Raw genomic sequence first — 12,660 nt, 5'->3', positions numbered from 1 at the left:
CCATTGTACACTGACAAACACACACATTGGCAGACATACATAAAAACACTGACAGATGCACATGCACACACTGAAAGACACAAACACTGACACACACTTACACACACTGACATACACACATACACACAGACACTGACAGAGACACACAAGAAATCAAATATTGAAATTTAATATGTTTTAGCCACCCTTCTCTATACCTACCTTTTGCAATGAGGAAGACTTCCCTGAGGACCAGTGGGAATTTGGCACAAGCATTGAGTTGTGCTGTGGTTTTTCTCTCTTCCCTTTGAGTGCTGGGAAGGATCACTTCCTACCAGTGCGGCCGTGCTATCTATCTAGATAGATAGATAGATAGATAGATAGATAGATAGATACAGAGTGAGAGGGAGGGAGAGTGGGAGGGAGGTAGGGAGGGAGAGATAGAGATAGGGAGGGAGAGATAAAGAGAGGGAGGGAGACATAGAGAGAGAGGGAGGTAGAGATAGAGAGAGGGTGGGTGGGAGAGATAGAGAGAGGGAGGGAAGGAGATGGAGGGAAGGAGATGGAGGGAGTGAGGGATGGATTGATTAATATTAAAATAGGGCTCAAAATTGATTGCCCTACACTACTTGAAAGGCTTAAAAGTTCCTTGCCACTGCAAGCCTGAAGTGTCCATGGAGCACTCACCTGGGATGAATTTCTACTCACCAAGGCTGAATGAATGAATGGAAATGTTGACTCCTGTATTAAATGATGAGTAAAGGGACTTTAAATAGGCATATATCCCATTCCACTAATATACTCCCCAGAGATAGTGTATAATTTTTCCTCTAGAAAACTGCTGGTTTAAAATATGCCCCCAAAGGGGCTTATGTTTATTGTAACAAAAGACATCCCTCCCCCTTAAAACTGTTAAAATTAACACCAGAGTGTAAGTAATCTGATATTTTTGTAACCAAGTAAGTAGCTGAATATGCAGTTGATGAGGAATTTAATTGGCTATTGTGATTGTGAATGAAGCATTTACAGAAATGTATTTTGCTTTATATAACTTCAAATATGTGAATGCACAGAATAATTATAACAAGAAACAGTATCATCTCCCAAACATAGTAAAATAATCTGTAACTCCATGATCTTCACTAATGGGCCAACACTGACACTCATTACAATTCTATCACACCAGCATTTATTTAAAAAATAGAATGTACAGAGTTATGTACAAAGAACGTAGAGTGCTATAATGTTACGTTACTGCAACAAGGTGAACTCCTTGTATAGCTACTACGCCTACTGCTCCCATAATGCATTGCCAACCTTTAGAACAGGCTTCCCCAAACTCCGGCCCTCCAGATGTTGCTGAACTACAACTCCATGATTCTATGAATGAAGCAGATAGGCTGAGAATCATGGGAGTTGTCGTTCAGCAACATCTCTAGGGCCGGAAGAAGCCTGCTTTAGAATATTCTAAAATAGTTGGGGTCAGAGGCGTAACTAGAAACCATGGGGCCCTGGTGTAAAAACCCCAATACGTCTACTCCCCTCAACCCCCCCTATACATCTCCCCTCTCATACGTTGCCCCCCCACACATGCAGACACAAACATAGACACACACATACAGGCACACATACATACATACATACAGACACACACATACATACAAACACACACATACATACACAAATACAAACACACACACACACACACACATATATGCAGACAAACATACACACACAGACACACATACAGACACACACACACACACACACAAACACACATACAAACACACACAGACACACATATACAGACAAACATACACACAAACAGACACGCACACAGACATAAAGACACACATACATACAAACACATATGCATACACACATTCAGACACAGAGAAACATACATACAGACACACAGACACACACACATACAGACACAAAGGCAGGCATACACACACACACACAGACAGACACACACATACATACAAACATGCATACATACAGACACACATACAGAGAAACATACATATATACACACATACACAGACACACACACACATCTACAAAATGTTTTAGTATGTTTCCTACCTTTTAGGTGCAGGAGGGTGACTTCCCTGGGGTCCAGTGGCTCAGCCTGATAGGAGTCAGAGTTCCCACTCTGACACCCTCCTCTTCCTCCCAGCTCTGACCTCATCACAGGGGGCATAGTCGCACTGTTAAAGCGCCACAGCACAGACCGGGCCCCTGAAAATGAATTTACATTGGTGGCCCTAAGAGCATGGGCCACCCTATGGGCCCCTTAAGGTGCGGCCCCAGTGGTTCTACCACGTGAGCCAGGGCCACAACACATGGTAGCCGGGCCCCCTGGAGTGGTGGGCCCGGTCGCAGTTGCGAACCCTGCGACCGTGGTAGTTCTGCCACTGTTTGGGGTTCTACCTTTTTGAGCACCTCTGGTGCAGTGGCAAGACACAGACCTGTTTTTCAATGATGACATCTACCTCCCAAGCAACCTACCCATTTACTTTTTTTTTTTTGTTTTAATTGTTTCTTTTATTATGGCATATCCGTTATGGGGTACAGAATAGAAAGAGGAGGTATTTTGGGGTAACAGAAGTTGATGATTGTAGCGGAGAGCTGATATCCCACAGCTATTCTCCACTGACGATCCCAGGAAGGCTCAGGAACAAGGCAATAGTAAATCCATAGGCAGAGTTTCCAGCAGGCAAAGTAACACAGCGATATCCCCACAGCAATCCCAATAACTGGACGACACACAGTTTCAGGAACAGAACTGCTGGCTGGTACATCCAGCCTGCCTTTTATTACAACTGTACACAGACAAGCCACACCCAGGGGAGGCATAAAACAACCAATGGTATCTTGGGTACAACCCACACTTCCCCTCCCCTTAGTGTGACACATAATCCCATTATTGTACAGTTTCAAACATAACTTTTACCCCATATTCATAACTTCTATAATATTTGTGCTACAAACATAAAACATGTATTTTCAGAATCAGCAGCCTTTAATTAGTAATCCTCTCAAAAATCGTCCCAATCCCTCCAGCAGATCAAAAGTTCTGGAGCTGGAGGTCCCTTTATGACCGACCGCACACACATTTTCCTGCCCAAAATAGTTCCATAGATTTGAGCTGTGCGGTCGGTCAATTCCTGGCATAAAATTGTCTAAGTCCCGTTCGAAGTGCGGCCGGTACTTCGACGTTAGTCGAAGTGTCGAAGTGGAGTCGATGGTACGGGTCGGCGATGTTCGGAGTTAAAATGGCCGCCGCCACGTGGTCCTTTGTTCGATGCCGTGCACTTCGACGACTTCGACAGCTTCGACGGTTACTTCGGCACTTCGACGGTATCCGAAGTGCCCATTTGAAGTAGCACCACTGCCCTGAGGTAATCCAAGGGCCGGGCACAGTGTTTGTCTTTATGGCCAGGGTAGGGTAGATGAGGGCAATTCACAATACAGGGAGGACAGCCACAATAGGGTTCCGCTACAATGATTACAAGATGGTTTGTAATACACTCCTAAGAAAGACTGCCATATTTTTGTTTTTAACCCCTTAAGGACACATGACATGCGTGACATGTCATGATTCCCTTTTATTCCAGAAGTTTGGTCCTTAAGGGGTTAAATGACAAGTAAAGTAACATAGAGTGCAGTAGAATAGAGTGAAATAGAGTAAAGGATTGCCTAAAGCGATATAACAGGATTAGCAGACCGGTGCTGAGGAAGTGTCAATGACAGTGTGATTGGCATAAATACCCTGTACTGGTTGTTATTGCAGGCAAGGATAGAACGATTATTCAGTTGCTTATAATTTAAATACAGGCTAGGACCAGGCTCTGGCATAGAAAAACTGAACAGAGGCGAAGTAATAGGGTTCTGTCAATGTTAATTGCATCAGGCTAGGTTTAGCAGGTAACTCTATTAGTATGAGATGCAGCCCATACATCAACATTGCGCCTTGCGATATGTGGTGCTTCAGTAGTTAGGCAGTTAGTTACAAGCGCTTCCCTGGACCCAGATTAACTATCTATGCCTCCCCCCCTCCCAAGATAAAGACACAACAGTATTAGCTTGTTAAGTGCAGATCCCATATTCCTGACTGGTAGCTGGTAACAATGACTGAGTTACTAAGCACCCCCTTTATGTTGGCAGTCTCTTATATTTAGACAGTGTTTTATGCTTGCCGCTGGTATTCAAGGTTGCAGTCATCTTCATGTTCCACCTGTTGCTCCGGCGGGAGTCTGTGCAGCGTCTTTTCAGTGTTCTCTGTGGTCGGGGGGCAGCGTGACAATATTCAGGTACATTAGATGCTCCCATCTGCAGTGTCCATACACTTTTTATTGCCTTGTGATGTGCTGCTGGGATAATAGTGGGTGCTCTTCTCATTAGCTGCGTTGGATTCCTCATTTTCGAGCAGGCGTCAGCTCGCTCTCTCTGGCGGCCCGTGCACATGGCGGCAGCCATCTTGTGAACTGGCGCCCGGGTGATGTTCCCTGCCGTTTGATTGGCCCAGGTTGGTGCCCTGGTTAGTGCCTCCGCAGACCAAGAGGGGGGGGGGTGCTAGCCGCCGGCCAGGAGACCCGGGAGAGCGGCCGTCCCTCCCGGCTCAAGCCCCAGCGAGCCCAGCCGGGTTACTGTCGGTGCCGGACTGGTTCCCATACGGTATCCCCGCTCTCCCCAGTAACTGGGGGTCTGTGTGGATGTTGGTGGGGTTTGCCAGTCGCAGCATCCTCCAATTTTCTCCGATTTTTGGGTCTTGGAGCGGGAGCTCAGACACAACGCGTCTGATCCTGTCAGCGGTCAGGCCCCGCCCCCCACCCATTTACTTTTTTAAATGACTAACTGTTGCCACTCATACCTAAAATGACAAATATATCCAACTCGTTCTCAGGTGTCAGTGACCCTTTATTAAAGTACCGCAAGTGAACATAGCAAAGTTTTGTCCGACAACACAGCCTTTATTGAGCTTGCCTATTATAAAGAGTAATGCTGTCACATTGGTATTTTGGATTAAATATCTAAAATGCTTTTCATAACATATATTTTTATTACCTTTTTATAGTCCGTTTTTAAATACAGCATCTTATTTTTAAGTTTTATTGTCCAGTTAATATAGTATTTATGATTACCTGCACATCTGACGGCTATCAAACTTATTAATTAGATATAGAATTCTGTTTCATTTCTCACAGAAAAGGCCACTAATGGTTTATTTAAAATCATACATTATTTATGAAAGGAATTATTATACTCATACTCTTAAATATGTTGAAGTAATATAAGTTGTTTTTATATATAGAAAATAAAGCTCACATTACATTAGCGTCTACGAAATGAAAAGTATTGATAGCTGGCACACGCACAGTGGATTTTATTTGTTGATGGATCTTTCGCTCAACACATAAGGCTAAGTATGCTTTTAACAACAATAGTCTCCTTGGCACGAGTGATATTGAATATCCTGCACTGACAATCTTTGTCAGAATGCCTAATGAGATTACAGGTTTTAGCTTTGCAAGTACCAATACCCAGCTCCTCTAAAGCCTATCTCTTTATCTTTACAGGCAGCCCATACCTTCAGTGAGAAGTCCAGAGCTCAAGAGAACAAATATATACCAGCACTGGAAACGTGACAGGTCGGATTTTATTTGCTCATCTTGCCACAGTAACTCAGACATCAGCTGCGAGAGAGAAAAGAAAGTACATAGATGTGATGCTTCAGAGAATTACCAGAATATATTTTGTAACATTCTAAAGACATAGATCCTAGTGTGAAAATTCCATCAGTGAAACTCGACAGAACAGGTATCATGGCTACATCTCGACTGCCGACAAGATCCACAAGGGACATTGCTAATGTCATGCAAAGGCTGCAAGGTATGTGCCTTATTTTTTTAAAACTGCTTTGCTGAGTCTTCAAAATAGAGAATTGACCAGATTCTTAAAGTGACACTGTCAACTAAAAATGCCTTTTTTTCTATAAATTAGTTTAGAACAATAATTCTAATTAATATCAATATCGTCTAAGCAAGTTTTAGAAGGTTGAGATGGAATTAGTACTTGAAGATCTGACAGTTATTCACTATGGAGGTAGCCATCTTGGAATAGTATCACTGTTTGCAAACCCTCAGTGACAGTTGCTGAAACTAACAAGGTTACAGAGAGCATGTGATGTCAACAATATCTGTGATTTATACAGTAGCTCATTGCTGTTTACTACAATAGTTCTGTGAACTATCTAATATATAAGTATAGATTAGACATGTGTATTTGGTTCCTGACGAATCACGATTCACCCAAATTTTGGGGCAATTTGGCAAATTGTTCTTAATCACAAACTGTAAAATCACATGGATGTATTCCAAAACAAATCATTTCCCTAGAGACAACTATTTTATTTTTTTTGTGATGCAGAGTTTAACTTCCAACTATTTGCAATCTGGCAGAAGAGGATGGGGGCTCTAAAAAAAATGGGGGAGGAAGAAGTAATAAAAATAACCTGGGCACACCAATATGACCCTTCCTATCCACACCAATAGGCTTCAGGTGGGGCGCATTAATTAATATAGGGTAGGCATACCCTTGTCCACCCTTTCAATTTAGTTAGGGCCATTCCCCCACCCTCCTTTCCCCGGTGGCTAGAGGTTCCAAAACCTTATACCTACCTGCTCATCCTAATATTAGTGAGGTGGTTCAATAAATCTAAAACCTGTCTTTTTTTCTTAAATCTTCTTCTTTTAGACCCACAATGGGCGAACAAAATGTCATAGTAGTCTGACACCAGTAGAAAAAAAAATGCAACAAAAATGAACTTTTTGAGGTGTTTTTAAAGCTGATTAGAGTATCTATTTTACTATTTTAAAGTTATTGTGTACTGACGTGTTAGTGGTCGGTTTCCTTCATATTGTTTATTCAATTTATAAAAGGAATGTAAGTCATACACAGTCCATGATTTATGTATTTATATACAATATTGTAATGTTATGTTAGTAAACGTTTCACTTTAAGTCGATTGCCCTCCCTGGTCAAAACAGCCAAATTTTTGGCAGTGTCAAAATAATTATTTATTGTACTATACAAAATTGATCTTTAGACATACTCAATATAGGAGGTGTAACGGACCATTTCAGCAGACAAGGGGTTAAAATCCATTTAGGCGATATTCCCCTTTCAGATATAACGGCAGCTACTGTAGAACACCAAACTCCCGAATTGAATACAAGTGAATGCACCAAACTCCCGAACTGCATACAAGGGAATAAGGTAGCACTCCAAACTCCCGAACTGGAACCTCACGAATAGCTGCTAGCAGACGAACAGGAAAAGCAGACAATCAGCTTACACTCCTGGCAATCAGTCTCTATCAGCATACAGTGAATCCCCCCAAGAACGAGACAAAGCTCCGTGTTAAAGGTCAAGCAGTGGTCTGTTTTAATTAACACTCACAGACTTTTATGCAAGTCCCCATGCAAGGGGACATCCCACAGGGAGGGACAACATGTAACCAATCCCGTACAGTAAAACATAAAACACACCCAGCACAAACACATAAAATCCTCCCCTCTGCCTGTGATATAATTACTGAACACAATGGGTTAATGTAATTTATCACAGGCAGGAAAAATACAGTTTTTACAGCATATTCATAACTTCTAAAATATACATCACATTCGCATAAATTATAAATTCACAATCAATCTATTCAGGAGAACAACATATCAAAAAATAGCATGAATCAGAGCAGGGGTTCAGAAGTTAGTAAAGTATCTTTTGGGGCCTGGTTGGCAGCATGGCTATCTGGCCCAAACCGGTTTTACAGAGCCCTCTATCCTGGAGACAATGGGGAAAATAATCCAATTATATCCAGGGATAGAGGCAGACTCCATTGAGCACATGTTACTAGTAAAACACAAAAGGATACAAAAATACATAACTCCTACCATACTTAATTGAAGGGGCCAAATCTCCCAGGGTCCATAATCCCAAGGCAACAGGTGGGCAACCAGGCTCCTCCAATGCAATGTGGCTATATTGGTCTCGTCACAGGAGGCATTTTACATAAATGCACAAATCAACATGGTTCCAGCAGCACATTATGGTAAGTATTGCAACAATTCTAATTTATGCTATTGTTATATGACTTCCACATGCCCCTTGCAAAAGTTGAAAAAAATTTGACTTGCACTTCATATGTAGTTGCATTCCATTTGACTCCTAAATAGCTTAGAGTAATCAATAAAGTTTATGTTATGTGCAAAATAAAAACAAAACAAAATAAATTAGAAATGTATAATTTTCTTAATTTTCCAATAATGATTTATTTCTCAAAATTCCTTAAAGGAACACTATATTAGGAATACAAACATGTTTTCCTAACACTGTAGTGTTGAACTAACTGTTTGGGTCCCTGACATCCCTCATATAATTTGTTGGTTCATGAAAATAACAGCATAAACAAGAAAAACATTTATTTTCTTTTAAAAGATCCATACGATTCACTGGTCTTACTTGTGGTATTAGAAGGTATAGTAAATGTACGGCTCAAGTGTAATATATTTCCAGACATAAAACTAAAAGTGACAATATTAGAAATGCCAGACCAGTCCTTTGTTCATCAAAGTGAAACTTGCAGTCCAAAGTTGCTACTTCACCAACAGCAGGATTACACACTCGTTATCAATTATTCAGCTTGGAGGCTTTTGGAGGCTTAGTAGCAGCCAGGAAAAGTAGAGGTTGGAACCAGTCAGTAATATCTTCCCATAGAGAATAATGGAAGCTGTAAGGCACTGTTTTATTAGTAGCAGCTGCCGCTAACTCCCTGTCGCTACTTTGACTTGACAGATATTAAACAGCCCCTACTTACTTAACGTAGAAACAGACACTATAGCAAGTAGTGGACCAGTGAATAACAAAGAGCAGTTTAAGCACTAATAATACCAATTGCCAATAAAATAATGTCAATTATATATAACCAATATTTGGCATGCAGCCGCAGACACATAACTGTAGATTATGCTAACGGAGTGTACCTATAATCTTAATTTTAGTAATGACAGGAGGCGGATATTTGTATATCTCTCTTTACTGAAAACTTCCAGCAGCACAGAACAACCAATCAGAAAACATTCAATCATTACACAAAAGGCTATGATACGCCCATCTCTTCCTCTTTCTTTGTAGCGAACTAGAAAATAAAGTTCCAAATAGAGTTCAAACAGTGAACAATCCAACAGGAAACCAGAAATAAACTTGCAATCCAGACTACGGTAGTGGAAACATCCAAAGTGTCCGTAGAATCCAGAAGTGAGGTATAATGTGATGACTACACTGAAAAGAAACAGAAAAAAGTGGATATGTTGTCACTCATTCAGATAGCCCCAAAGGGAAAATAAAGTCAAATAGAAATGCAATTGCAGCACTCGCCGGCCGCGACGCACGAGGGACTAGGGAGGAAGGACAGACCCTGTGTCCAGAGACAGAAGGGGGAAGAGTAGTTTATTGACGAAATTTGATTACATCAGCTAGAAGAATAATGTTGTCATTACATACATCAAGTCATCATAAAGAGTATTGAATATAAAGAAACACATCTATGGCATCTTGAAGGAACAGAAAATATAAGTATTTAAGATTTGTAGTGTGAATGGTATAAGGTATGATACACTGAATTATCACTAGTCACAATATTGTATTCATTATGTTGCTCAGTTTATTGACATTTGATAGGATTAAGGTAGATATTATGACATTTTGGAGATTTTTTTCTTTACTTTAGCAAGTAGTGTCTGGCTAGTAGAAAGTAGTGACAGATATGGACATATGCTAACCCTGTGACTTATTATTTCTAAATTGTATCTAATTTCCTTGCGCAAGTTACTTAGTCTATATAATAAATACCATTCCCAGTCGCTATATCTATATTTCCTTAGGGGTGTTTTTTTACCACGGTCTGAGAGTTTTTTGTGCCTGTGTAATTTTTCAGAAATGGATACTGTTAGATCCCACGTTTAAATCAATTTTATTCAGAGCATAAAAAATGTAACCTCAGCCTCTAATAAATGAAGGGTATCATTTTTACATGCTCATGACATTGTGGAACTGTGCGCTTTCCAAAATACCATCAAATGACTTAAAAATGCTAATTTGCAGACTATTTGATCATTTTATTGAGCCTAAGCATAAGCATAAGCTATAAGTGTCATGACAGGTACACTTTAAATTGTTATACTAACACGTTTTTTTCTTTCACCAGAATAACAAGCCATTTAAAAGTCATATTATTAGACTGAGACTTGTAATGTTTTAGAATAACAATAACACTTTGTAATTTGGAGACACATCAGTTAAATATTTTTTAAAAGGCCATTCTCAAAGCAATAACCTCTGCAGCTCAAAAAAGTGGTTATGGTGCAAATAGGCTTTGATACTACCTAATTTTTTTTGGTTAATCTGCTTAGGAATTTCAATTGCATTTTTGAATCATAACCATTACAATGAGCTGTAGTGATTATGGTGCTTAGACTGCTTCTTTAACAAAGGGCTGTTCAGACATGAAATTAGCTTACATGATTAAAACCAAAGATTCAGTTTCTGTTTTGCGGGCTTGGCTCAATTTTCTGTTGCTGGATACTGTCACCTGATTTATCGTGTCTTAAATTCTACAGCAGACTGAATACATTTTCACCTTTGCCAAGATTTACAGCAGAGCACTTGCGGACACGCTTTTTGTGTTGCATTATGGATGAAAAGATTATCTGCAATGCAGTCACCCCATTTAAGGAACATTCTATCCAGAAATAATAAATAACTCACAAAGCGAATTACAATTGTGTCTCACCTTTAAGGTAGTTTTTTAGCAGTTTTGTAGAAACCCAGAATTCAGCCCCATTACTTCCTCTGAGATAATGTGGGTGTTGTTACTTTTATGCATTATCCATACAAATTTGCAGGAGGAAAGTGGCATAACCCCATCATTGCTGTCTAAATTTGTATTGATAATACTGAAGCAACACTTCTGTATTATCAGCAGCAGAAAGGCCAGAGATTCTTTAGACTAACAATCTGAAATCATATCTGGATGCATTGCCACCTAACACTTATTGTAGCATAACTCCAATTAATTGCTGATCAGTGTTTATTGAAATTGGTCATACAATTTTGCACAAATCAGCAATGAATTCCTAGTTAATTTTCATCTATACATTGTATTAGAGTAATCATTGTAAATGTATACATTGCCCTATAAAATAGCGCTAAAATTGTGCTTCCACTCCCTCCTAGCAAACAGACTGTTGGCATAGACTCTATGCTGATGCCTGCCCTATAGTGAGCCCGTATTCCATCTATCCTGAGTCAGTCCTCTCTCCCTGCTTCATTATTCGCAAGGGAGCATGCGTTCCTTGTGTGACTCAGCCATGTTCATGAAAGACCTATAGACTTTGATCCCCCTCCATCCAAGCCGGTGTTTACACATGTGTCAGCCACTGGAAAATCCATCCAAAATCCGATGCTTTCCCATAGATAGGCTGAACAAAACTGAGAATTCACTCCTGCAAGGGCGAGCTTATGGCGGGGATGGAACCACTGGGTAGAAGGTGAGAAACTCCATAGAAAGAGAAGGGCAAGAAAAAATGTGTAGTAAGTATATATCTCATTTGTACAATTTAGCCTTAGGTGAAAAATATGTTCACTTTAAATACATTTACTTCCTGCTAATCTATTTATTGTGTGACATTAAGAGGAAAAGTGTCACAGCATTTCTATTTAAAACACTGCGAGCAACTCAGAGAGAGTCAATTTAGTGCCATTATAAAGGAAAATACAATAAATGGAAAATTATTTTCCAGTTCCTTTTCTACATTCTAACATGCGTCAGTGTCATCACACTAATGTTGAGAATAAATAAGAATATATAAAACAATGTGACTTCAGTTATAAGACTGAAAACTATCATACATATCGAAACTTGAAGGATCTTCCACCATTGACAAATATTTGATATTTAATGCTATGTATTTCACTACCCTTCATGTGATATTAAAATAATAGCCATCTCTGATAAGTGGCAGATGTTTCCCTGTAGCTCTGTATTTCTGCTAAAGTAATTTTATATAATCAGGATTATTGCTGCATGATCAATTTCCTTAAATGCACATTATTACGAGTAATCACTATTTAAAGATTAGGAAACCAGGAAGATAACACAACAAATGTTGACCTATATATGTCATTCTTAATTATGTAAATGAATTTAAAAATTCGAAGCTAAAGTGGATATTGTCTGTTTTTCTGGAAATAATTGTTGGCTCAGCACTACTAAAATACTACTTTTCATACACTATATATATATATATATATATATATATATATATATATATATATATATATATATATATATACATATACATACATATACAAACATAGGTATTTTTCTATGACATGTCGGCCCCCGGGACTGAAATTATTTATACAGTTTTGATGTTACATTGATGTTACATTTATTTGGCCTAACAAGTAGGTCACCACTGTACATAACTATTGCTTTCATGTCTGCATTTTTGCCTTTAGGTATCTCACACTTATGGGAGTTGAACTGAACTTTTCTTGACTGTATCTCCAGGCTCAGATATATAATAATTGGACAGTTTCTTGACTATTGGG

At 39.5% G+C, this 12,660-nt stretch overlaps 1 protein-coding gene across 1 annotated transcript in view; it reads left to right on the top strand.

Annotated features, from left to right (window-relative positions):
* Positions 1–5,792: 5,792 nt before the first annotated feature.
* SYNE1 (spectrin repeat containing nuclear envelope protein 1) overlaps positions 5,793–12,660 on the top strand; it is a 389,325-nt gene continuing 382,457 nt past the window's right edge. The window contains exon 1 of the mRNA XM_063443606.1: positions 5,793–5,877. Coding sequence (XP_063299676.1) covers positions 5,811–5,877 — 67 coding nt within the window. The 5' untranslated portion in view covers positions 5,793–5,810. The remainder of the gene's footprint in view (positions 5,878–12,660) is intronic.

Source organism: Pelobates fuscus, chromosome 2, assembly GCF_036172605.1.
Source record: "Pelobates fuscus isolate aPelFus1 chromosome 2, aPelFus1.pri, whole genome shotgun sequence".
Classification (NCBI taxonomy): domain Eukaryota; kingdom Metazoa; phylum Chordata; class Amphibia; order Anura; family Pelobatidae; genus Pelobates; species Pelobates fuscus.
Note: the sequence above shows the minus strand (reverse complement) of the source record. Positions and strands in the feature narration are given on the sequence as shown.